At 35.9% G+C, this 24,148-nt stretch overlaps 5 protein-coding genes and 1 pseudogene across 9 annotated transcripts; 3 read left to right on the top strand and 3 right to left on the bottom strand.

Moving 5' to 3' along the window:
* Positions 1-1,233: 1,233 nt before the first annotated feature.
* Positions 1,234-5,719, bottom strand: LOC105131681 (DUF1666 family protein (DUF1666)). Of its 4 annotated transcripts, none has more exons than XM_011034764.1 (5): positions 4,016-5,719; positions 3,251-3,372; positions 2,968-3,040; positions 2,597-2,802; positions 1,234-1,810 (listed from the first exon to the last, which is right to left on the bottom strand). In XM_011034764.1, exons 1-5 carry the CDS (start codon positions 4,455-4,457, stop codon positions 1,565-1,567), a joined length of 1,089 nt encoding a protein of 362 aa, XP_011033066.1. In that variant the 5' UTR covers positions 4,458-5,719; the 3' UTR covers positions 1,234-1,564. The 4 variants fall into 4 exon arrangements, with proteins under 4 accessions (XP_011033066.1, XP_011033064.1, XP_011033065.1 ...); XM_011034762.1 differs by having other exon boundaries at positions 2,968-3,372; positions 4,016-4,732; positions 5,218-5,719; XM_011034763.1 differs by having other exon boundaries at positions 2,968-3,372; positions 4,016-4,574; positions 5,218-5,719.
* Positions 5,720-7,244: 1,525 nt separating this feature from the next.
* On the bottom strand, positions 7,245-10,053 carry LOC105131680 (uncharacterized). Its single transcript, XM_011034759.1, has 5 exons — positions 9,915-10,053; positions 8,712-8,969; positions 8,254-8,405; positions 7,965-8,101; positions 7,245-7,819 (listed from the first exon to the last, which is right to left on the bottom strand). The coding sequence occupies exons 2-5, from the start codon at positions 8,960-8,962 to the stop codon at positions 7,652-7,654; spliced, it is 708 nt and encodes a 235-aa protein (XP_011033061.1). The 5' UTR covers positions 8,963-8,969; positions 9,915-10,053; the 3' UTR covers positions 7,245-7,651.
* Positions 10,054-11,907: 1,854 nt separating this feature from the next.
* Positions 11,908-13,511, top strand: LOC105131720 (two-pore potassium channel 1-like; annotated as a pseudogene).
* Positions 13,512-15,426: 1,915 nt separating this feature from the next.
* On the top strand, positions 15,427-17,261 carry LOC105131679 (two-pore potassium channel 1-like). 2 transcript variants are annotated; one of them, XM_011034757.1, is made up of 3 exons: positions 15,427-15,534; positions 15,902-16,843; positions 16,971-17,261. In XM_011034757.1, the coding sequence occupies exons 2-3, from the start codon at positions 15,948-15,950 to the stop codon at positions 17,062-17,064; spliced, it is 990 nt and encodes a 329-aa protein (XP_011033059.1). In that variant the 5' UTR covers positions 15,427-15,534; positions 15,902-15,947; the 3' UTR covers positions 17,065-17,261. The 2 variants fall into 2 exon arrangements, with proteins under 2 accessions (XP_011033059.1, XP_011033060.1); XM_011034758.1 differs by having other exon boundaries at positions 15,472-15,537.
* Positions 17,262-18,522: 1,261 nt separating this feature from the next.
* On the bottom strand, positions 18,523-19,617 carry LOC105131677 (golgin family A protein). Its single transcript, XM_011034756.1, has one exon. The coding sequence runs from the start codon at positions 19,503-19,505 to the stop codon at positions 18,678-18,680; it is 828 nt and encodes a 275-aa protein (XP_011033058.1). The 5' UTR covers positions 19,506-19,617; the 3' UTR covers positions 18,523-18,677.
* Positions 19,618-19,741: 124 nt separating this feature from the next.
* Positions 19,742-22,935, top strand: LOC105131719 (GDSL esterase/lipase At1g29670-like). Its single transcript, XM_011034827.1, has 3 exons — positions 19,742-19,777; positions 22,239-22,494; positions 22,595-22,935. Exons 1-3 carry the CDS (start codon positions 19,742-19,744, stop codon positions 22,933-22,935), a joined length of 633 nt encoding a protein of 210 aa, XP_011033129.1.
* The last annotated feature ends 1,213 nt before the right edge of the window (positions 22,936-24,148 follow it).

Here is a 24,148-nt window from a genome sequence, read left to right as displayed (position 1 = left end):
TGTCATGCATTTCAACACAAAAAGTTATTTGAAAAGCAACCGCTACCACACTGCCAAATACACACTTTAAAAAATTCCGAAGAAAAAATAATTTGCCCGAACGACAATACGCTTATAAAAACAAAAAAGTTACGGTCTCCTTTTCAATCATATTTATTTATTGTTTCGAGAAGATATTCCCCCGCACACAACACTAGATCTATGAAGAAGCCAAATAAATGTATTTGACATTTCTTAGTTGTGGTTGATATTTCAAATTCGAGTCCTTGGTTATTTATATAATGGTTACTAGAAGTTTATATAGTCGTTAATTTCAGGACTCATAGAATTAGTCATGGTACTCATAAGCTGACCCGAACAACTAGAAAAAAAAATGTACCTGGCATTCCACTCATTCAATTGTAATTTGTTTCCATGGCAAGCGTGATCCCCCCCCGCCCCGCCATAATGGATAATCTTAAGAATGCATCCCGTCAGGATTATTATTGAAATCCCAAGGGAACAACACATCCTCTTTTCTTTTATTTTTTGAATTTAAACTCGTAACCAAATAAGTCTTAATTTCCTTTTTGAGCAGACTGTTTTCTTGGCAGAGTTTAATCTTTTGGATCTCAGATATTCAAGAGACTTTCTTGAATTACGTATCCTTCCTAAACTTATTTCACGTGGGTTGTGGAAGACACTCATAGCTCAGCGAGAGGAAGCTGCCAATGTCCTTTAGCTAATGATGGAAAAGGACGTGAACAAAATGATGTATTGGCAGAAAGGGGCGGTCCAAGACCCTGATCAGCAGAGTCAAAGCCTCCCCCTCCTCCCTCGTGGACCCCCACAAGGGGAGGGAGGCTTTTCTTCTAAGGGACTGAATTGAAACTAACGTAACTATAAGTGCCGAGTTTAACTATCTTAAATCTATAAGGACTGGATTGTATGCTTCGCTAATGAAAACCCGGCAGCTTCCTTCCTCCCGCACTCCCCTCAGTCCACCCCTGGGTCTCCCCCGCTCAAGCTATCAAATCGCCCCACTTAATCATCACACGGCCACCCCCCTTTCATTTGGTGGTACTCTCGCCGGCAGATGGTGGCTGGACGGCACAGATCCACCCTTTCTACCTTATTTCGCCAGCAGATGACAGCATTTGAGCTTCATGTGTTTTAATATATATGATTCTAACATTTCCACTTCGAAAACACTATCACAATCAGTCTAAGGAGAACCTAGGGCAATTGCAGGTGTAGAATAAACTCAAAAGGACAGCAATTTTTAGACACAAAATAGAGTGCTAATCTGCACTCGAATATGGCTCAAGCCGATGCAACATCACTTTTACCTTCTTGACCGTTTCAATCTTCAGATTAACAAGTGCAAGAGATTACAGAAATCCCCTTCTGCATAACATATCCGGGGGGGTAAAAACTGTGCAGATCCGTAGATAGCAAGTAGTCTGATCAAGGTACCATTACCATAAGCAAACTACATGCTATCTACTGATCTGAACATGAAATAGGGGTTTTCTGCTGCTAACCAACTAACGGATTTGTTTCCCTCGTCTTTCCCTTACAGCTATTAACAAGGGAAAAGGATGGGACGGGGGTCTCTCTGCAGCTTCCCATTTGGCAAGTTTATCTTTTTCATCTTTTCTTCACACCAAAGTAACTGCTCTTTACTGATTCTTACCATCCCGATAACCCTGGATAAGATTTTGATATCAATGAGGCTAAACAACAGTTGAACGTTCTCGTAGCTTTGAGGCCAACATTTCTTTTTCCATCCTTTACTCTTCTTGCACAGATCCTTAAGTTTTATCCTTTTCTGCAAACTCATAGGGAAGGAAGAAGTTAGCCATCACCAGTATGAAAAATAATCTGTTTTAGTAACTGAAGGTATAGGTTCCTTTTTCTGTGATCTAATGCACTGAAAGCACTCTTTCAATAAATAGGCTATTCTTTTCCTCCTGTAATACCCCTCTATAATTCAAATATACAGACCAATTCTCTATCTATGTCTTTGCAAAAAAACAAACCAACCCCATCATCCCTGGAAATTAAAACGATGTATAGGTATGATAACAGGTAAAAAAAGTTCATATTTCCGAAAGCTAATTTTCCCGTGCCACCAATATAACTTGACTAGAACAATGATGGGTTGTCGGAAGACTAGACACATCCGCCAATGGCATTTTACCACAAAGCCAGCAGCTATCAGCTCCAAGATATATATGAGATAAAATAGAAGAAATCCACCGCTCTCGTATACTGTTTGGCTATTAATTTTGGTATCAGGTGTAAAAAAAGTCATCACAGCTAACCATGAACATCCCTTTTGAAATTTCTATCTAAGCAGTCAGCATTGGTGGAGGATCAATCCTTTTTCAAGTTCCTATATATAACAAAAGATCCATTCACAAAGAAGCAGCATCAATGACAACTCAATCAAAGGAACAACAATCAAACCAATAAAATGTATTGCAGTGAACAAGCTACAACTTTCTGCGCTGAACTGCAGCCAAAATTTGCTCATTCTTTATAATAAACAATCAAAGAAATTAACTAGTAATCTTGAACACTAACATAAGTGATAGGATGGTACAAACATTACCTTCTCAAGCGAAGATTGAATTAGTTGAAGAGGGGTGGCAATCTGGTTCTGATTTCCAAACAAGTTACGGACATTACTTTGTTTTTTCTTGTCCATCTTCAGGAAAAGGTGAAAATTAAGGATCGAACTCTCAATTATCTTGAGAAGATCAGGGGCAAGGACCACATAATCAGATTCTGTTTCTTCTGTATCCTTTTTATCCAAACCTAAACAGATTAGGATATTAATAAATGATCGAGGCACAAACTCCAAGAACTACTTTGGTGTTCTTTAAAAAATGTATAAGTTGGTTAATGGAACTAGATAAACTGAATTGTAGTTTTGGCATTTAAACCAAACCCATATGAACAATTGAATTACTCAGATATTACCTTTTGCATTTGGAACCTGGAGCAGTTTAGGCAAGGCATTCCTTGCACGAGCATATATTTCTGCTCTGAGACCCTGCTCAAAAGGCTCATTTTCAATAAACCTTTGCAATAAAACTTGGAATTGCTGAAACAGCTGGGCACTGTAATTGAAACAGGCAGGGTTTTCAGGTTGGCAAGTGATTTTCTGACTCATTTGAGTGTATTGGCAGTGAAGCACCTCCCAAGTTAAGCAAAGTTGAGCAACATATGCAGTTTCAATATCTTGATATGGGTCATTCTGTACCTGCTGCAGATGCTCAGTTTCATCTTCAGGTTCTTCAATCTTTTTCAGAGAGAGGCAGCTGAAGGGGGATGTCAGCCTTTTGGATGCAGACCTTGGGGAGGGAGTTGTGGGAGTGTAGCAGCCTGCAATACAATAGAACATTTGTTTCTGATGAAAACTAGAAGATTGTTTCACTGTACAAGAATTACCCTCAAGTACAACAAACTAATCTCAACAAGTTGGCAAAAGAGAGCGATTCTGAAAAAAGGAAAAGGAAAGCAAGCAGACACTGCAAAATCCTGTAGCTAGGAGTTTATTGGACAACCACACTTTTAGAACCTCGGTCTGGAAAAGAGAAGGCACGAGAAAGGACTTGAGCAGGATATGGTATGGTAGTGTTATTTATAGGCTTCATATAGGCAAATTTTAAATAAAGCTGGAACACGGCTACATTCAGAAATCCAGAAAATCCATGTGGTCAATTCTCATAATCCCAGTAAGGTTTCGGGTAGACTAATTCTAAATCAGACAAGATGGGCATATGCCAAACAATTCGAAACTTATAGGAACAGATAACATAAAAAAAAAATCACCGCATGGCAAGTAAGCACGAGGGAGAAGGGACAGAAAAGAACTCAAACAATTTTGTCACAACACAAGTCTCTAAGTGAATCCAGCAAGCTAAATTTCATAACTACCAAAGCATGCTGAGTATCAATCAATTGCAATCCAAAAAGCGTACAAATCAATCAAGAAAGAGCTGGATCAAAGTTTAGCAAGACTTACCAGATTCAGCGAGCTGCTGAACACTCACCCGATCAAAGAACAACATCCGCTCACAGTACTGGTCATACAGAGCATCAAACCCACCCCACCATTGCCTTCCTTCTGCTTCGACATCCCTCCACTCATTCGGGCTTGTCTCACCTTCACCCTCTTCATCTTCCTCCTCTTCTGCACATGACTCTTCTTCAGGAATCAAAACCATAAAACTGTTCCTTCTCAGTTCTTTCAACCTCCTCTTTACCTCATTGGTTATAAAATCGTCATCGTCATCCTCAGCTTCAGCTACAGGATCAGTGTTGGCTGATTTGCTAGTTACACTTTCACCACCTCCACCATTCTCATTCCTTGGCTCCTCTGGATGTGGCACAGGCTTATCTTCTAAATCCTTTTCCGGGCCTGGTTTGTGGGCTTTCCTAAACTTCTTTGCTTTAAAGAAATCCATCTTCAACAAACCACTAACCTCTTCTTTCTTCAAAATCACGCAAGAATTAGAGAAGCTTACGATGGATAAAAACGTTCTGATTCCAGGACTTTTTGCTTATCTTCTATTATCTCAAATCTTAAAACGCACCGAAGTTAGATTCTCAGGTCAAAATGTTCCAAGCAGAATCAGATAAGCTAGATTCCCCAAAGATCTCAACAAACTTTCCAGAATCTAAACTGCTTGCTTAAAAAACCAGCGATCTAAAACCCAAGCGACCCCATCAGCTCCAAACTCTGTGTCCCTCATAAAAAAATAACCACTTTGAAGAAACGTAAAAATAACCCAGAATTTTAAAACGGCAACAAAGGTAAAGCTTTTAACTCCAAGAACCCTACTATCACCAGATTTCTAGCAATCAACCCTAATCAGTAAACACACTCTCTTCACTAATAACCAAGTTGAAAGCTTTCAAGTTTTGATCTTTTTTGAAGCTTGAAATAGTAACATTTTTCGGTATCCACAAAAATAAATCAGCATTAGCAGGGAAAGAAAAATCCCAAAACCCTCTCCAAAATCGGTGCTTAAAACATATGTTAATGAAGCAAGACCCCTACAACATGCCAATCACGACACCAACTTTAAAGCAAAAGTAGAAGTATTTTTGCCATTTCACAGCTAAAAAATCACAAATATTAACCAGCATTATACTCATCAGCAATACATCACTAAAGAAAGATAAAAAAAAAGAGAGAAGGAAGCAGAGCACCAAAAGACACACCTTCAAGTGCAGATCACAGCAAAAGTAAGAAATCAAGCCATTTAAAGACAATGTAGAACCCCAACCGCCTCAGAATTGGAAACAAGGAATAGGGTTTTTTCCTTTAATAAAACCCTAAACAACTGTACAACAATCAGAGAGAGAAAGGGTTGAAAGAATCAAAAGGTTTAACGAGAAGAGCAAAAGCAATAAATGGAGTCATAAATGGTTATGATGAAATATTTAAAAAGAAAAAAAGAAGAAAAAGAAATCATTTATAAAAGAAATACAGTGAATTTATAGCAAATTAGTTACAACAGATCGCTGAAACTCTCATCATGGAGTGTTACTTTATGCCTTTTGTACTAAAATGACAAAAGAAAACCTGGTAATAAAATTGAATCGTGCTCAAAACCCAAGATGGAGAGAAAGGAAAAATATAGTTAAAATGATTTGCAATTTTCAATGAAAAATAAAATAATATGGTACAGTGCAGAAGTGAGAGAGAGAGAGAGAGAAGAAGACACTGTACAGAGAATATTGTCAGAATCCATGCCTAAGTACATGGCAGAAAAAGCCGCGCTTTTCTCTGAGTTACTGTTTTTTGATTTGGGAGTCCTTCTCTCCATTCATATTTACTTATTCGTCCCTCTTCGTTTTCCAAATTCACTCTCATCTCCCCCACTGCTTTTGTTTATTTTATGAATCTATCCAAGGCATACGATATTTAATTTTATAGATTTCAATGATGCTTTTGAAAGTATTTTTATGAACTTGTTCAGCTCTTTTTTATATATAAATATGTTTGATTTTTTAATTAAAAATATCTTTATGTTAATTATTTTTTTTAAATGGTTTTAGAAATTATTTGAAAACACGCTTTCATCTTGTGTTTTTGGTTTTAGAAATTATTTGAAAACACGCTTCCATCTTGTGTTTTCAAAAAAATTAATTTTTTTTATTAAAATTTAATATAATTTTTCTGTTTTGGATTGTTTTGATATGCTAATGTTAAAAATAATTTTTAAAAAATAAATAAAAAATCATTGTCATGTATATTAACATGAAAAATTATTTGAAAAGCAACAGCTACCACACTGCTAAATACACTTTTAATGATAATTTTTAAAAAATAAAAAAAATCATTGTCATGCATATTAACAAGAAAAATTATTTAAAAAGCAACAACCACTGCTAAATACAGTTTTAATATTAAGTTATTGAAAATGCTGAAAATAGTTTAAAAAAATATCTTTAAATACATGTTTATATAAACATCTACATCACATTATTAAATATACATTCATTATTTTTTACCATTCAACAATAATTTTTTTATGAAATTTATAATTTTAACATGATATTCAATTTCTAACTATCTAAAAAATGAATTTATTCTTTGAGGTTTACGTGTTAAAAAGCTTGCAAGAGGGATAGAAACCGATTGAAAAGAAGAAGAAGAAGGAAGAAGAATTCACTAATGGTAAAGTGATGGTCAAATTCAAGCAATGCATGCATCTCGAGGAGGATCCAAGTATCATGCTCCATTGCCACGCACACATGTTTATTACATGAGACAAGACATGATACACGCATGATGTTTCTTTAGGGCCAAAAAATACAAAATCACAAGCAAACTTTATTTGATTTCTTGTTCTATTTAAGCATTTTTTTTCTATAATTGGCAAGCACCCAGTATATGACTTCTGAGGGGAGATGAAACAGAATCACACGGTCCAACCTAACTACACACCTTTGACCTTTTAACAAACCGGGCCTGAGCTTTTCGAACCGAACGGCAGTATCCTGCAAGCTATAAACTGATCCGCCAAGTCAAGTAATCAGCTGTCAGCGTGTACACTCAGGCCAGGCCACTCCTTCTAGTCCTGATGCTGGCAGCCTAGACACGTATATCTCATCTTTACAAACGCTTCAAGTGCAGGGAAGTTTTGTGCAATCAAGAGAGGCAGTTTGAGAGCTTACGTACGGTTAGACAGAGTATGAATATGCTAACCTATGGAGAGGAGGCTGTAGAAACATGGGAGATCAGCCGACAGTACTATTTATATCATGCTAGATTGGATTGATGTTTCTTTTAATCATTACACCCAAATACGTTTTATTTTATGCTCCATGGGCCTATTGGTTTGGACCATGCTGTTAACAAAACGAAGGCATGGTTTCCTGGCCTGTGTTCAGGGTGTTGCAGTGACTTGTGCAGCTAGCTGCTAGTGAGAAAATCAGAGGACACCACATCAAGTAGAAAATGTACTTTTGCAGTGTCTTTCCATCAAATGGCGGAGCATATTTTCATCCTCCGTGCATACGCGACTGTGCTGCACTAAACAAGACAAATGACAGCACTTCGCTGCCATATGTAGTCGCACATGACATCCCTAAATACATACAGTACTGACATACATGGACACAGTAGAGACGGAGTGAGCTACTAGTTCTAGTAACCCAACCAGGCAGATGGTATTGGTTGAAACTTGTTCTTAGCACAACCCAGCACATCATAATAATCCACATGATTGAAACAATCACGGAAATCAGTGAAGAGCTTTTCAAACACCTTCCATTGCACTTTAATGGATTTTGTATATGGGTATGGAAGAAAAACCTGCAGAATAATACAAATTGGAACCAATCAAACTAGAACCGATAGCACATACGTGCATGTATGCAATAGTTTCGATTATTAAGGAAGTAATCTGAACAGTTTGCTTGTAAGGTCAATTAACAGAATGTTCAGAGCTGCAACTTACATCACCCTCTAGCGCAAGACGTTTCAGTATGAGAAATGTATGCTCGTTGTCCTCCAAATTGTCAAGAACAGCAAGCCAGATTTGTGAAGCAAGCTCATGGGCAATATCCCTGGATTTCCCGCAAGCAATAAACTGATCTGCTAAAACAAAGTCCTCAATCAAAGTGTGTCGTCAGGACTTGACTTCTAGTACTAGGAAGATAGCGTATCATATCCTCTCAACTTATAAATGAAAGACATTTGATAGTTGCAAAGGTTTACAACGACAAAGATACCAGTAGAGAGCACACCTATTATGGTTCCATGAAGCATGCTAGAAGTTGATGGCATGTCAGAAAATTCAAGTTGCTCTTTGAGAAACAAATATGCATGGCCAACAATCTCATCTACCTCACCATCCAGAGCAAAGATGCGTTTGCTGACATATAAAGCTGTGTATCTCCTGAAAAAAATATATTCAGAGTTAGAACAGCATGCAACTCAGACTTAGCAGCCAGCCAAACCCCTAATATCATGCCAAGAAAGCATTAAATTAAGTTAGGTAATGACAAATTTCACATAAATCATGGATCATTAATTTCTCAAGGGTGTTGTAAGCAATGAACTACAGATTTCAACAGAATCCCAATTATATGATTACTTTATTAAGACAAGAAAGAATAACATAACCAAGAATGAAAGAAAAAAAAAAGCAACAGTAACAGAAGAAAGAAAAACAGCAAACTGGTTTTAGAGATGTTCAACTTGCCTTCTGCTCAGCCCTCGCGGTATAGGCCCGGGCCATCTTTTAGTTTGGTGAGCAAGTGGATAGGTTCTGGTGAGAGCAGCTTGCCACAAGCATTCTCCACGAAAAACATTAGCCCATTGCCTTTTAACACAAGATATTTGAGCCCACTCTGATACAGGGACTCTGACAAAAATCTCGACGAGCAGATGATCAGGAAGCTTTCCAAATGGAGTGTAATCTACTTTAGTGTTATTATCAACATTATTTGACATTAGAAGTCTGCAAACAACGGCCCAGATATTGAGTTTAACACAGGAATTAAACGAGAAGAGACATTGTGCAGGAAAATCGTCAAATGAAGAAATCCTCTTGTCATTTCCACTACTTTTCTATGATGAGGAAAATACTGCTAGCTGAATCGATCTTTTACCAAAAACACTGAAATATTGACATCATAATTGCTGGAAAAAGTCAGTTTGCTTCGGTTATTGACACTTTTAATTTCAAAAACGTTCCACAGTGGATGAAAGATTAACAGTTAACCGTTGATGTGGACAAGTAGAGGAAACTGTAAACAGTCTACTAATGTCACGCTTCAATTTTAGACTTCATTTCATGGCTCCAGTTCAGTTTAAGCAGTCATTAGCGCTGACTGTTTTCCTTTTTTCTGAAATTCCCCTATGATAGATTCAAAAATACTATTTGAATCGCGTCATTCACACAATTTTGATTCAACTTAAGTGATCACAAAACATTGATGCTATGACAAAGCCAGCTTTGCGAAACTGGGAAAATTTAAGGAAGATTTCTATTATCAATAGCATCCAGCTACAACACATAGCTTATCCAATATGCCCTCTATGCTGTCTCAATTTGATTGGGCTTGAATAACATGAAGATGATACTTTTAAAGATTAACACGAATATTAACTTTGGGGAATAGCTTGAACAAGAGCCACCATAAAGTACACAATATTTTATAGAAAAAGGCAGACTTTTGCTCAACAATTCAATAAACTAGATGATTTAGTAATGACAAGACAATAAATACCAAACCAACGATAAAGCCCAGGTGAGATTAGTTCAAATCATTTCAAAATTTGGTGAATTTACACAGTATAGTTCAGAAGAAAGGGAGATGGATGAAAAGTTCAGTTCTTTTCAAGCTGGAGCATATAAAGGATAGAACTTGTATGTCGATAAGAAAAGAAGACAAGGAATTACCAGAAAGAGAGGGCAGAGGAGAGAGAGATGCCTCCTTTAGCTTTGTTCAACCGCAACAACACAGAGAAGAAGGAAGACGAGAGAAAAAAAGACAAAGGCAACTATGTTTGATGTGGTTATGTGAGGCCTTTATTGTTTCCACCAATAAAAAGATTAAAACTTTTAAAAGAAAAAAATATGTGTAATGTTATAGTTATGCTGATGCAGTTACTTTTTTTTCTTTTTTTCCAAGAAAATTAATGATTCAGTAACCATTTTCAATTTAAAATCACCATAATTATTTAATAGATTGATGATCTAAATTTTCATGCCATTGTAAGGTCACTTCGCTATGTCAAAGAGTCCAAGGGCCAGGACTCTCTGTTGACAAAAATTGCAGTGGCATGATCATCAACAAATTGCACTGCCCAAATGCAACGTAGTATTCAAAAAGCAAGGGGGAAAATATTCTCAAGATTACAATATTTTTTTTTCTTCAAGAGTGATTCTGGTCAAAGGAAATGGACTCATATTTATCCATCTTGATGCCCTGCACTCCCTGGTTTTCAATTTGATCCCTCAAAGCTAACCTCACCTTCAATCAACCCCATTTACAGAACCATCCTCACTCTTCAGACAATGCAATCCTATCCTTCCTCATTCCAATTGAGTCTTCATCCTCCTCTCCCTCCTCCTCTCTGATAAAGAAGTACTTTTCTTCAACACCATCACTAAAGGAAGTCGATCTTCTTAGTATCTTGCCACCTTTACTACTACCCTCTATCTACCCAATCTTGACACTGCACTATCATTGCCACCATCATCATTTCTTGATGAAGAAGAAGAGCCACCGATAGGAGGTAATATATCTCTCTCTCTGAACTATCTTATCTTGTTTGGTAATAAAGCTTCGTTTAACTGATATTTACGAGAACCCCATTAGATGTATTGTGTCAATGATGTTTTAGTTCTCTTTGGATCCTTTTGCTTTTTTCCTTCATAGATTTCATTTGGCTCAACAACAAATCTTGATAGAACCAATTATGTGAGCAATTTGGATCCAGACCCTTTCTTCTTTTTATAAGCTAATCTTACAAAGAAAATAGTAAATTCGAGGGGGGCTTGTCGTTGAAAAATACCAAGAAGCTCTGACTACGCTTCTTCATTTTTTGGATTGATACAAGCAACTCACATGTTCCCTATGCACTCCTTCAATTGTTATGCTCTGGCCAAAAAGAGATGAGAGGGGCACTCCCATTTCACTTGTTAGGGACTAAGCTGCATAGGACAAGAATGACAATAAATTCTGTAGGAGCATAGATCTTAGAGGAATATTTTAGGAAATTTCGGTGAAGTGGAGTTGGAATTGGTAGCGAGGCTTCTGGACTTATCTCCTTAGTTTTATGAGAATCTTTTTCTGTTTGCTAAATGCTTGTACTTGTTTAGATCATTTAGAATAGACTCCATTAGTTCTATAAATCATTAGTATGGTATAATCTTGATATCCAAACTGTTTTTCGTTTGTTCTTTACTTGTCTCGATAATTATGTGGCTATACGTGGTGATTTAAATTTATGCATACTGGAGCTGTGGTGATATAACTTGATGCATCCTGGAGCTGCATTTTTTTTCATATTGACTTTAATTAGATCACGGGCCTTTCCTTACTTGGCCTTCCCCTTAATGAAATTATGTTGTAGAGTTTCAATCACTATTTTTTCCACTCATAATGTGGGACAGAAAATTCAGTGACCATAGAAAAGTGGGAAGTGTGTGTGTGTTTGTTTAGTACTCGGAATGAAATAACATAGCCGAGAACTCTATGATCTGAATAATTGGAGAGAAACATTGATGGGAATTAGTTATTTATGCAAAGTTTGATTATGCTTCGATGCTTTAAATATGCTATTTTTATTCTGAGCATGCATCCTTCTCAATTCTCTCTAGATGTTCTCATACATGTGTCTCCTTTTCTGTCTCAATGAGATGCTAGTTTCATCTTCATTTGTACAAGATGAATGACATGAATCTGATTGATGGACTTTCTGGCAAATATCTTTATCCCTTTACTGTGAAGAGAATGGCTTCTACCTACATTTATAGTTGCAGGCTGAACTTTTTATCTTAGTGAACCATTTGTTGTTAAATTTGTTTTCTAAGCAATATCTTTCACAATTTGCAGATTTTCTAAGAGCCCAATACGCATCTGCTTTTACGAAGCTGCCTAAATAGCTTCCAATGATGCAAAACAGCCCTTGCTATCAGGATTGGTGGATCCCACCTCTCAAAGAATCAATGAATGTCATTGCGACAGAAGAAGGATTCGCCATGTTAAAAGTGCTCCCCTAGCAGCATTTGTTCCTTCAGATACTAGTGGCAATGGGCCAATTCCATGTTGTGATTCCTTTTGAGGGGGACTACACCAGAGCCTGAAGAAAGTAGCGTTGTTATTGGCTGTGTACTTAGGTCTTGGCACAATATGCTTTTATGCTGTCAGGGATGATATCAACGGGAAGAAAACCAATCTGATTCTTGATTCTGTATATTTTTGTATTGTGACGATGACCACAGTAGGATATGGGGACCTGGTGCCCGATAGTGCCCCTGGGAAGTTACTTGCCTGTTTTTTTGTCTTCACAGGGATGGCTCTTGGCGGATTGGTACTGAGCAAAGCAGCAGACTATTTGGTAGACAAGCAGGAAATATTACTGATTAAAGCTCTACACTTGCATGAAAAACTTGGTCCAGCTGCGTCCCTAAAGGAAATTGAAACCAGCAAAGTGAAATACAAATGTTATTTGGCCCTGGCTATCCTTTCAGTGCTCATGCTGGTCGGAACTGTTTTCCTGTATATGGTTGACGATTTGGACATCATTGATGCTCTCTATTGTGTCTGCTCTACTATTACAACTCTCGGTTATGGAGACAAGAGCTTCTCAATTGGAGGTGGTCGTTTGTTTGCTTTATTTTGGATACTGACGGGTACCACTGGTTTAGTTCTGTTATTTCTATACATTGCAGAGCTATTCACTGAAAGCAGACAGAGGACACTGGTACGCTGGGTTCTTACTAGAAAGATGACCAATTTAGATCTGGAGGCAGCAGACATCGATGATGATGGTGCTGTTGGGTAAGTTATTGATGTTGTGATGTTCCCTTTGGATTTTGTTGCAAGTTGTTTTCCATCGGTTTCTTTTTATCTGGTCATATTCGAGGGTGTAGTTTATTGTCTCACTTTTTAGGTTGTTGGCTATGTCTCTGAATCTCTACTTCCTCCTTTTACCTAGGGCCGCAGAGTTCATCCTATATAAGCTTAAAGAGATGGGGAAGATTAGCCAAGAAGATATTGCACTTGTAATGGAGGAGTTTGAGGATCTTGATGTTGATCAATCTGGAACCTTGTCAGATTCTGATATCACGCTTGCACAGTCAATTCAGATGAAGAAATGACTTCACCATCAGCGAGAAGCCCTTGACTAATACAATTAAGTGATATTGATATCATAGAAGATATGGTTTCCTGTATCAAGTTTACCCTAGTATGTTCATTAAGGCTACTGAACTTTATGGAGAAAAGAAATACTGATAGATCTTGAAATGAAAAGTTTTGGAAGGACAGATGCAAGTAGAAGGCTAGGATACTTATTATGGTTCCATGAGTTATGCCAGAAGGAAGCGGCATTGCAGAAAGCTCAAGTTGCTCTATGAGAAACAAATGAGCATTGCCCACAATCTCACCTGTTTCAACATCCAGATCCAAGCTATGTACCTCCTGAAAAAAATGTTTCAGAGATAGAAAAGCATACAGCTCGAACTTGACGGGCAGGCATCTGATATTATGCTCAACCCACGGGGTACAGGCCCAGGCTATCTTTTAGTTTGGAGAGCTAGAGGATCTGTTCCGCTTGGAGGAGCTTGCCTCGCCACAAGCGTTCTCCATGAAACACATTAAGCTTATTGCCTTTCACCGCAAGATATTTGAGCCGCTGGCGAAAAAATCTCTGAGAGCAGATGATCAGGAAAATTCCAAATGGAGTATAACCTCTACCAATGTTATCTTGAACGTCATCTGTTATACAATAATCAAATGAGAAGAGACATTCCTTGATGTTTTAGACATAAAACACCAAGGAGAGACATTTTTATATAAATATGTTTGTAAAAAAAAAGAAAAGACCGCTTTTATTATAATAAATAGCATTACATAGAAAAAAATGAATTTTTTTTAGATTTATATAGATTAAAAAAAACATAATATTCTGTTTAGAATTACTATGAGTTAAGTGATTATAAATGGAAAGCCTCAGATTCAATATTTGATTTCCATTCCAATCCTTCAAACAAGATTATGAAATATACTACCAAGCAATATGAAATTTTCTAAAAAAATTGGCCGATTGAAAAGGGCCGAACAATTGTTTCATTTCCCAAGAGGGATTGATCTTTCAAAGCGGCTTTAAGAGTCTCCAGTAATTTTCTTGGACGCTATTCATTGCCGTCGATGTAATCTATGCTAATTAACACAAGTATTTTGTATAATAGGTCTTTTTACATTGAGAAAAATATCTTAATCCGATTACTTGCTATTGGCGTAATCCATCCATATCCTTATCTAATTTATATGAAAAATAAAAACAATTCTAAAATATAGTTTTTGTTGTTAGTATTCATCCTATTTAAGGCTCTGTTTATTTCCGTGATGCGGTTTATATTTTGCTTCAATCAACATTTGGCTTGAAGTTTTGGTCAACAAAGAATTATAATATACATTTTTAAAAAAAACTAAAAAACAGAGACTTATATTTAGGTTGGAGCGTGGACTTGTAAAACAACAAGGGAAGCCGAAGCATGCAGGACCATGGGACAACTGAGAGAGGACCTCCGTTCTGGGCTCTGCTTGTTCACCGTGTCATAGATGTATTATTCTATCCTGGGATAGTTTTTGCTAATCAAAACTGAAATGCAATTCTGCCTCCTTAGATAATCTCTCTCCCCCTAGATCTCCCTGGAACCTGCTTATCTTGTCTGGAAATTAAGCTTTGTTTTGGCTTATGAAGAGTCCAGCTTTAGCTTCGATTTTACGAGAACCCATCGATCGTTTGTATTGTTTCAGTGAGGTTCTGAGCCCTCTTTGGATCCCACTGCTTTGTTTTTATGAATCCCATTTATAGATTTTATTTGGCTCGACAACAAATCTTGATGGAACCGATTATTTGGGCAGTTTGGATCCATCTTGCGAAGCCACACTTCCTACCCATGCATGCCAGATAAGGCTGAAGTGAACAATACATTCCAGGGCTTTCATTGAAAAATTCCAAGCTCTAAGTAAGTTTCCTCCATCTTTTGGAATGGAATAAGCAACTTCCTACTCGCATTTTCCCTACACGCACTCTTTCAGTTATTAGGCACTGTCCAAAACCAGATGAGAAAGGACGCTCACATTACACTTGTAGAGAAGGAGACTAGCCGCTTAGGACAAGACTGGCAATAAATTCTGTAGCAGCATATAGATCTTACAGAGTACGGTGAGGAATTTTCTAGGAAATTTCGTAACCGGAGCACTTTAAATTAGACGCAAACCTGCTTCCACTGGTCAAACCAGTAGCTCGGTTTCGGTGAAGTGGAGTTGTAGTTGGAATTGGTAGTGAGACTTCTTCTGAACTTATAAGTTTTAGGAGAATTCTTTTTTCTGTTTGCCAAGTGCTTTTACTTCTTTACATAATTTTGTTTGGTATAATCATGATATCAAATTTATATCTTTTTTTTTTGCTCTTGCTGTACTAATTTATACGGCTTCATGGTATGGGATATCCTTGTATATCAATCGAGATTAAGTCTCCTCTCCAAGGGCTATACATAGTTATGCATGCTGGAGCTGCATTTAATTTCTTGATACTACCTTTAATTAACTAGCTCACGAGCTTTTCCTTAGCTTGCCCTTGGTTAAATTTTAGCCAATTATTTGTTGTTGAATTTGTTCTCTAAACAGTATCTTTAACAATTTGCAGATTTTCTAAGAGCCCGTTAAGCATCCGTGTTTGCTAAACCACGTCGATGGCTTCCAATGGTGCAAAGCAGTCCTTTCTGTCAGGATTGGTGGATCCCACCTCTCAACGAATTGATGATTGTTCTCCCAACAGAAAAAGGTTTCGCAGTCTTCAAAGTACTCTAGCAGAGTTTGTTCCTTCAGATGGTGGTGGCAAATGGCCAATTCCAAGTTATGAATTCCTTTTCGGGGGACTTCACCAGAGCCTGAAGACACTAGCTATGATCTTGGCCGTCTACGTGTCTGCTGGCACTATGTGCTTTTATGCTGTCAGGGATGATATCAAAGGGAAGACATCAAATCCGATTCTTGATTCTCTGTACTTCTGTATTGTGACGATGACCACAGTGGGATACGGGGACCTTGTGCCCAATAGTGCCTCCGTGAAGTTAGCTGTCTGTGTTTTTGTCTTCATAGGGATGGCTCTAGTTGGACTGATACTGAGCAAAGCAGGAGATTATTTGGTAGAGAAGCAGGAAATATTACTGGTTGAAGCCCTTCACATGCATCAAAAACTTGGTCCAGCTGCATTTCTAAAGGAAACTGAAGTCAACAAAGTCAAATACAAATGCTATTTGGCTGTAGCTATTCTTTCAGGGCTTATGATGATCGGATCAGTTTTCCTATACATGATTGAGGATCTGGACGTTGTTGATTCTTTCTACTGTGTCTGTTCTACCATTTCAACTCTCGGCTATGGAGATAAGAGCTTCTCAACTGGATATGGCCGTATGTTCGCTGTAGTTTGGATACTGACGGGCACTGTTGGTTTAGGTCAGTTATACATGTACATTGTTGAGCTATTCACTGAGAGCAGACAGAGGAAACTGGTGAACTGGGTTCTCACCAAAATGATGGCCAATTCAGATTTCGAAGCAGCAAACATAGACGATGATGCTGTTGGGTAAGTTGATGGTTAACACTCGTTTCCCATCGGTTTTTTTTTTTGTCACATTTGTGGATGTGGTTTATTGTCCCAGTTTACTAGTTGTTAGCTATGCCCTGACCATATTCTTCCTTGTTTTGCCTAGCACTGCCGAGCTCATCCTATATAAGCTTAAAGAGATGGGGAAGATCAGCCAAGAAGACATCATGCTTGCACAGACAACTCCAATGAAGAAGTGACTTATCAACCATCAGCTAGTAGTCCTCGAGCAGTAAAGCTGAGTGATATTGGGAGAGTTTATTGTACCAAGTTTACCTTTAGTTTGTTCATTATGTTTGGAAATTTAAGATTTAAACATAAATAAAATAATTCCAATAATGGTTTGGAAAACTTTTAGCAAAATAAATAAATTCTACAATGAGATTTTTATAAGGCATGATTTGTTGCCTTGTTGATTTGTCAACTGGAAAATATTTTTTTTTTAAAAAGTGGTTTTTTTGAAAAGTTAATTTTTGAAAAATAAATTATTTTATGATATTTGGTAATGCCATAGAAAATAAATTAAAAAATAATTTTTCAATGTTTAGTTATATCATGAAAAATGATCTAAAAAATAACTTGTTAATATTTATTTTTCAAGTTTATTAAAATAATAAGAAACACATCTTACAAATTAAAAATTTAAATGAGAATGAAATTGAAAAAAAATTAATTTTATAAATTATCTTAAATAAAATAAATAACAATCAAAATAATAAAAATCAAATCAAAGATAAAAAAAAATTAAAGAATGATGAAATTAAAATAATAATAATTAGAATTTCATAAATTATTTCAAATAAAATAAATAACAATCACAAGAATAAGGATCAAATTTAATAGATAAAAAATTTCAATTAAAAAATAAAAAAATTATAAAAATCAAAATCAAAATTAATATAAACATTAAATTAAATTAAATTTTAAGAGATAAAAAATAAATATTCAAAATAAAATATATAGCAATTAAAAATTTGAAGACCAAATTTATTATAATCAGTAAATAATATGATATTTCTAAATTTTTTATAATTTTTAAAAAATATTTTTTTATTTAAAATAAAAAAAAAACACTTTTCTAAAAACTAATTCAAATTTTTTTAGTTGAAAAATATTTCCTATTAATTAATTTTTTTAATAGTAAATAAATAAAGAAAATTTGAAAATTTATTTTCAGAAGTTTCCGCCTGAAGAGTTCTTGGAATTGGTTTCAAATAAGCTGAAAGTTTCTACCACATTACAATACCAGATGAAAGAAACATGATAGTCACTGAAATTGAAAAGGTTTACTAGGGCAGAAATGCAAGTAGCTAGAGTGCTAGCATAGCTATTATGTTTCCATGAAGAATGCCAGAAGGAGTCGGCATTGCAGAAAGCTAAAGTTGCTCTTTGAGAAACAAATAAGCATTTCCCCCAATCTCACCTATATACCTCAACAGAGTTCCAATTATGTGATCATTATATAAAGACAATAAAGAATAACATAATCAAGAATAAAAGAAAAAGAAAGTGATGTTAACAGAAGAAATGAGAGCAAAAGGGTGTCATCAGTGATTTCTGAACCTGCCCTTCTGCCCAATCCTCGGGGTATAGTCTCAGGCCATCTTGTAGTTCGGGGAGCACCATGTTAGGTTCTGCTAGGAGGGCCAAGATCACTCTATTTAATCTGAGTTCTTATGCCATTAAAAGATCAATTTGCACAGTCAAAGATCCCAAGAGGCCAGGAAGAAAGGGATTACAATGGCATTAGAGGTACATTTCATATTGACCCTCATGAAAATTCTAATGCCTAACTGAAAAAATAATATTCAGATTACAAGACATTTTTTCTATTGAGCACTTTCTTCAGGAGTGATTCTCTTCCAGGAAATCGACTGCTATTCTCCACCTTGCAATCTTGTTGATGATCAACCCTCCCTGGTCTTGATCCCTCAAGTCTGACCCCACCATCACCATCGACCCTATTTACAAAACCATCCTTACTCTTCATTACAATCTCAATCTTATCCTTCCTCTTCTCCACTTGTTTCTTCAACTTGGCCCTTTCTCTTCTCTCCCTCCTCCTCTCTTCACTTTCTGATAAAACCTTATCATTCTCCACTCTCGATAAATCTTTATCTTCTTCAACACCACTAGAGGAAGATGATCTTCTTGGTATTTTGCCACCTTTACTAGTACCCAAGAGCTCGAAGTTGACTCTACTCCACCCAACTTTATCTTCATTGTCCCAGCCAAACCTCTCACTAATCTCCAACAATCTTGACACTGCACTGTCATCATTTCTTGACAAAGAAGAAGAGCCGCTGATACTCCTATTATTGTTTCCATTTAGGGCTGTATCAGCAAATTCCCACTCCAATCTGTCCTTGTAAACTGGGTCTTGGAGCACTTGGTCGGCTAACTTAGCCCAGTGCTCAAAGTCACCAGCACGAAGATTCTTGGAAACCCATTTCAAGTAAGTAGATGGGAGAGTGCCAAGCATCTTGCCCTTGTACTTGCCAAAGTCTATTACTCGGTCTGTTATCGGAGTTGTGGTGATTATGAGTGGTTTATTGGGTGGCCAATTAGTACCATGTGGTTTGTTGGGCTTGAAAGAGCACGTGAAGTTATGAAGTGTGGAGGAGTACTGGGTTAAGGTCATGGTGGAGACTGTAAAGAAAGATTCAAACTTTAGGTTAGAAGAGATAAGAAGCAATTGAACAGCCAGAGACAGAATAATAGATTACGCTTTTGTTGTGGATATTTATTAATTAAGATTTTTATTTATTATAAAGCTTATTTGTAAATAAAGATTAAATCTTGGTTTTGAATTAAAATCATTATTTCGGGTCGACCCATCCACTTCATAACCCATTTGGGGCCATTCCCGCAAGGGCGATGGCATCCTTATCTGGGTTCTGCAGAGCTAGGACTGTGAGCTATTTTTCAAGAGCTAAGAAACTGACATCATCAGCATCAGCTTGCTAATTGAGACAGGTCCCCTGTTCTGCGCTCTTGTACTCTGTAACAGACATGATATACTGAACTCTTTGGAGCCTTGGAGGATGGAAAGCAAAGTACCTAAAGACATGCTAGCAAAATCCCAACATATCATAACGTTCATTCTCCATTAACCATAGCATGGCAGAGGATGATGATGTATACTGTACAATGTATACTACTGGATCAGATTCTACGAACTGCTAATATGGCATAACATCACTGATTCACTGAATTTCTTTCACCATATCCCAGATTTTAAGCAGCATCACATGATACTGCTTCTGCAGTCTCAAACCGTTACTGAACATGGCATCATTCTTCGACAAAAAACAATTTTCAAGGCAGCCAGCCTGCCAGTTATCTCTCATCTTCTTGACATTCAAACCAAAATAATTTGACCCATTAGTCTAGCTCCAGTGAAAGAAGAAGAAGAAGAAGAAGAGAAAATGACCCTTTTTGGTGACCCAATCGAACCATTTTTAAGGAGATGAAACCAAGCATTGTGCGCGATGAATTTACTTGTAAACAAATAAATAAACTAGCCCCGGGCTTGAAGTTATTTTTCACGCCCATGTTCTTGATCAAAAAGATTTGGAGGTCCAAAATTACCTTTTAATACAACAAATATTTTGATCCCTCCTCCCCAAAAAAGTAAAAAAATATATGAATTTTGATTCCTTAAAAGCTTATCTTGTACCCCACTCTCCTTCCAACGTACCCATGGCAAGTTCAAAGGGGGAGTCTATTGAGGCACTCCAGGAAATTAATATATAAAAAAAGTTGATTAACTAAATTTAGTGGGGATGAACAAATTTGGAATGAGTTGTAATTTAATTGATATTAGTGCCCTTTTCAGAAGGTTTTCAATTCTTTCCCAAAAAAAACAATAATTTAGTTGGAAAGCCATGAAATAAAAAGAAAAATAGAATATGGATCTTCTCTAGTCTCTCCTCTCTACCCCTAACTGGCTCTGCCCATACCGAGAAGCTCATCCACTTGTTTGCAAGAGTCAAAATCGCTTCATTTTGTATTCAATCTCTCTCTCTCTCTCTCTCTCTATATATATATATATATATATATATGTATATGTATATATATATATATATATGTATATGTATATATATATATATATATGTATATGTATATATATATATATATATGTATATGTATATAAAGAAGGAAGCAAATGACTCCACACACTCACATACATGCTCATCCCCTTGATCAGATGCATTCCTCCACCGTCATTTTCTTTTGCATCACACCTCTTTATTTTGTTTTATCAGTATATATCTATCTTGATCGATGGCTTGCAGATACAAGCCTAAAATGTTTTGTCGATGGTTTTGTACCTGTAACCTTGTGTTCTTGGAGGATATTCACCACCGGTGCCATGTTACTTCATTTTTGGAGCTTCCTCGCACGATAATGGCAATAATAATGACCTTTCAACAACGGCCAAAGCCAATTTATCCACCTTACGGGATTGAGTTTCCTCAAGAAGCCACATGAAGGTTCTGCGATGGTCGCACCACAACTGATATTCTAGGTCCCCTCTTAACTCTTCTATATACATCATTAGCTTAGTACTAGTGATGATAATTTACTATTTCTTCCTGATCATGAGCAAATTTTGGGATTTCAAAGAAGGGAATTTCACTGGAATTTTATATCCCAGTAAAGTTTTTGTTAAACCAATTTCAGTCCAAAAGACCTGAAAATGTAGCAGTCTTATCTTTTTTACATTAATTTTTTCACACATAAAGGTTGCAAGATAAATTTGATTAGCCTCCTTCTTGCAGCTGAATTTCTAGGATTCAAAAATTACATCCCATCCTGCAAAAGGTTGGGCCATACCTACAGGTGTTAATTATGCGTCTGCTGCTTCTGGGATTTGAAATGAAACTGGACAGAACCTGGTAATTTCTTGTACATTTCACGAACATTGCAAATTCTTGATTTAATTTCAGCGAGCGCGCGCGCACGAGTTATGATTACTTGGAACAGAACAAGTAATAGTACTTAAAAATTGTTATTGAACATTTGTCACGTGCAGGGAGAACGAATCAGCATGGACGATCAACTACAACATCACCAAATTACAGTGTCGAGGATTAATGAGATTATAAGAGATAAAAACCTGGCTACAGGGTGCTTAAGCAAATGCCTATATTCAATTGGAATGGGCACGAATTATTATATTAACAACTACTTCAGGCCACAGTTCTACCTCTCAAGCAGCGCCTATACACGCCTGAACAGCATGCCAATGTACTTAACCAAGAACTTTCTCAGCAATTTGATCTCTTTTAATCTGTTGCTTAAATATCGAAGGTTTCTCAAATAACCATACAAATTCTTTTTTGTTTTTGTGTTCCTTTCTTGGTATTAGACTTTGTACGACTATGGAGCAAGGAAGGTCACCACCCTGTTTGAGATACCTCCAATAGGTTGTGCTCCCGCCATCTTAGCTGCAGCTGGCACAAATGGTTCTTCTCCTTCTTCTTCCTCATGTGTAGACCGTGTTAACAATGCAGACCAGCTTTTCAACACTGGACTCCGTTCGCTAGTGGATGGGCTCAACAACAATCTTACCGGAGCGAATTTTATATACGTGAACACATACCAGATATATTCCACTTCTTCAGGTAAATACATAAAATTAATGTATTCAGGAGAGGAATTAATTAATAGTTGAAACGAGTATTTAGATGACAAGTAAAGTTTATAATCTGGTGATTAACCCAGGTTTTAGAGTCAGAAATGCTCCATGTTGTCCTGCATCAACGATTACAGCACTATGCATTCCATCAAGTAATCCATGTGGTAGTGGGAGTGATTATTCATGGTGGGATGCAATTCATCCATCTGAGGCTTCTAATATCATAACTGCAACCGGATCATATAATTCTCAATCTCCCTTTCATGCTTATCTCGTGGATATTCGTCGTCTGGCTCGGCTTCGAGTTCATTTGTATTTGATCAGTAGAAGAAGACATACGTGCAGCCGAGATGGGCCATTCAGACAGCAGAAACATTTTGAAGACGAGTTTCGAAGGCTTCAGGGAAATAATACATGCAAGCAGTAGCCTTTTCCGTTGATTGTTGTCAGCGCCACAGAGGCATGCCTGATTAATGTGGCAGGCTGTCTTATAGCAAAATGTTTTCATTCCAGGTGTGTTTGTATTTTTTGAAAAATTATATTTTATTTTTTTTATATTTGTTTGTTATTAAAAAATTTATTTAATAAAAAATATTTTTCAAAAAATATTTTCCAGTTAAATTTTTTTAACTTATTTTCATGAAAGTATTTTTTTTATTTTAAATGAATAATATTTTTTTGAAAGTTATAAAAAATTTAGAATTGTTATATTATTTACTGATTATATTAAATTTGGTTTTTAAATTTTTGATTTCTATATATATATATATATTTTAAATTGTTTTTAATTTTACCTCTTAGAATTTAATTTTTATACTAACTTTGATCTTTATTTTTATAATTATTTTTTCTCTTATCATTTTTTAATTGAAGTTTTTTATTTATCAAATTTTATTTTTATTCTTGTTAATTATTTTATTTGAAATAATTTATGAAATATTAATTATTATTATTTTAATTTCTTCATCTTTTATTTTTTTAAATTTGATCTCTATCATTTTAATTATTATTTTTTTAGATAATTTATGAAATTATATCTTTTTTCAATTTTATTTCGATTTAAAATTTTAATTTGTGAGATTTATTTTTTATTATTTTAATAAATTTAAAAAAAATAAAATATTAAGAATTTATTTTCCAACATATTTTTTATGATATAAACAAACACTTGAAGTTATTTTTTTAACTAATTTTTCTTTATACTATTAAATATAAAAAAATAATTTATTTTTTTAGAATTTATATTTTTTAAAAAATTATTTTCAGAAATAAGGAGTAAATTATTTTGTAACAGTACGATGCGCGAGTATGTGAGGCCCATGGACTGTGAGAACATTGGTAATAGAGCAGAAGAACGGCCTTCTGTCCCTTTTGCAACCAAACACTTGAAGTTATTTTCTCTAACTAATTTTGTTTTATATTATTAAATATAAAAAAATAATTTATTTTTTTATAATTTATATTTTTTAAAAAATTATTTTCAGAAAATAAATAAGAATTAAATTATTTTATAACAGTACAATGTGCGAGTATGTGAGGCCCATGGACTGTGAGAACATTGGTAATAGAGCAGAAGAACGGCTTTCTGTCCCTTTTGCAACCGAACACTCATGTTATTTTCTCTAACTAATTTTTTTTTA

The sequence above is a fragment of the Populus euphratica genome, unplaced genomic scaffold (assembly GCF_000495115.2).
Source record: "Populus euphratica unplaced genomic scaffold, PopEup_1.0 scaffold24.1, whole genome shotgun sequence".
Taxonomy (NCBI): Eukaryota; Viridiplantae; Streptophyta; class Magnoliopsida; order Malpighiales; family Salicaceae; genus Populus; species Populus euphratica.
The sequence above is the reverse complement of the archived record's forward strand: the minus strand, read 5'-3'. Positions and strand labels throughout refer to the sequence as shown.

Excerpts from the sequence above, each read along its gene's own strand:
- LOC105131681 (XM_011034760.1), bottom strand. The coding sequence starts at position 4,457 with ATGGATTTCTTTAAAGCAAAGAAGTTTAGGAAAGCCCACAAACCAGGC. Across the intron at positions 3,373-4,015 it reads TCAGCAGCTCGCTGAATCTG|GCTGCTACACTCCCACAACT; the intron begins GTAAGTCTTGCT and ends ATTGTATTGCAG. Across the intron at positions 2,803-2,967 it reads CCAGGTTCCAAATGCAAAAG|GTTTGGATAAAAAGGATACA; the intron begins GTAATATCTGAG and ends TAATCTGTTTAG.
- LOC105131680 (XM_011034759.1), bottom strand. The coding sequence starts at position 8,962 with ATGTCAAATAATGTTGATAATAACACTAAAGTAGATTACACTCCATTT. Across the intron at positions 8,406-8,711 it reads CCGCGAGGGCTGAGCAGAAG|GAGATACACAGCTTTATATG; the intron begins GCAAGTTGAACA and ends TATTTTTTTCAG. Across the intron at positions 8,102-8,253 it reads GCTTCATGGAACCATAATAG|ATCAGTTTATTGCTTGCGGG; the intron begins GTGTGCTCTCTA and ends TTGTTTTAGCAG.
- LOC105131679 (XM_011034757.1), top strand. The coding sequence starts at position 15,948 with ATGGCTTCCAATGGTGCAAAGCAGTCCTTTCTGTCAGGATTGGTGGAT. Across the intron at positions 16,844-16,970 it reads ATAGACGATGATGCTGTTGG|CACTGCCGAGCTCATCCTAT; the intron begins GTAAGTTGATGG and ends TGTTTTGCCTAG.
- LOC105131677 (XM_011034756.1), bottom strand. The coding sequence starts at position 19,505 with ATGACCTTAACCCAGTACTCCTCCACACTTCATAACTTCACGTGCTCT.
- LOC105131719 (XM_011034827.1), top strand. The coding sequence starts at position 19,742 with ATGGCATCCTTATCTGGGTTCTGCAGAGCTAGGACT. Across the intron at positions 19,778-22,238 it reads GGTTCTGCAGAGCTAGGACT|ACTTTGTACGACTATGGAGC; the intron begins GTGAGCTATTTT and ends TCTTGGTATTAG. Across the intron at positions 22,495-22,594 it reads GATATATTCCACTTCTTCAG|GTTTTAGAGTCAGAAATGCT; the intron begins GTAAATACATAA and ends TGATTAACCCAG.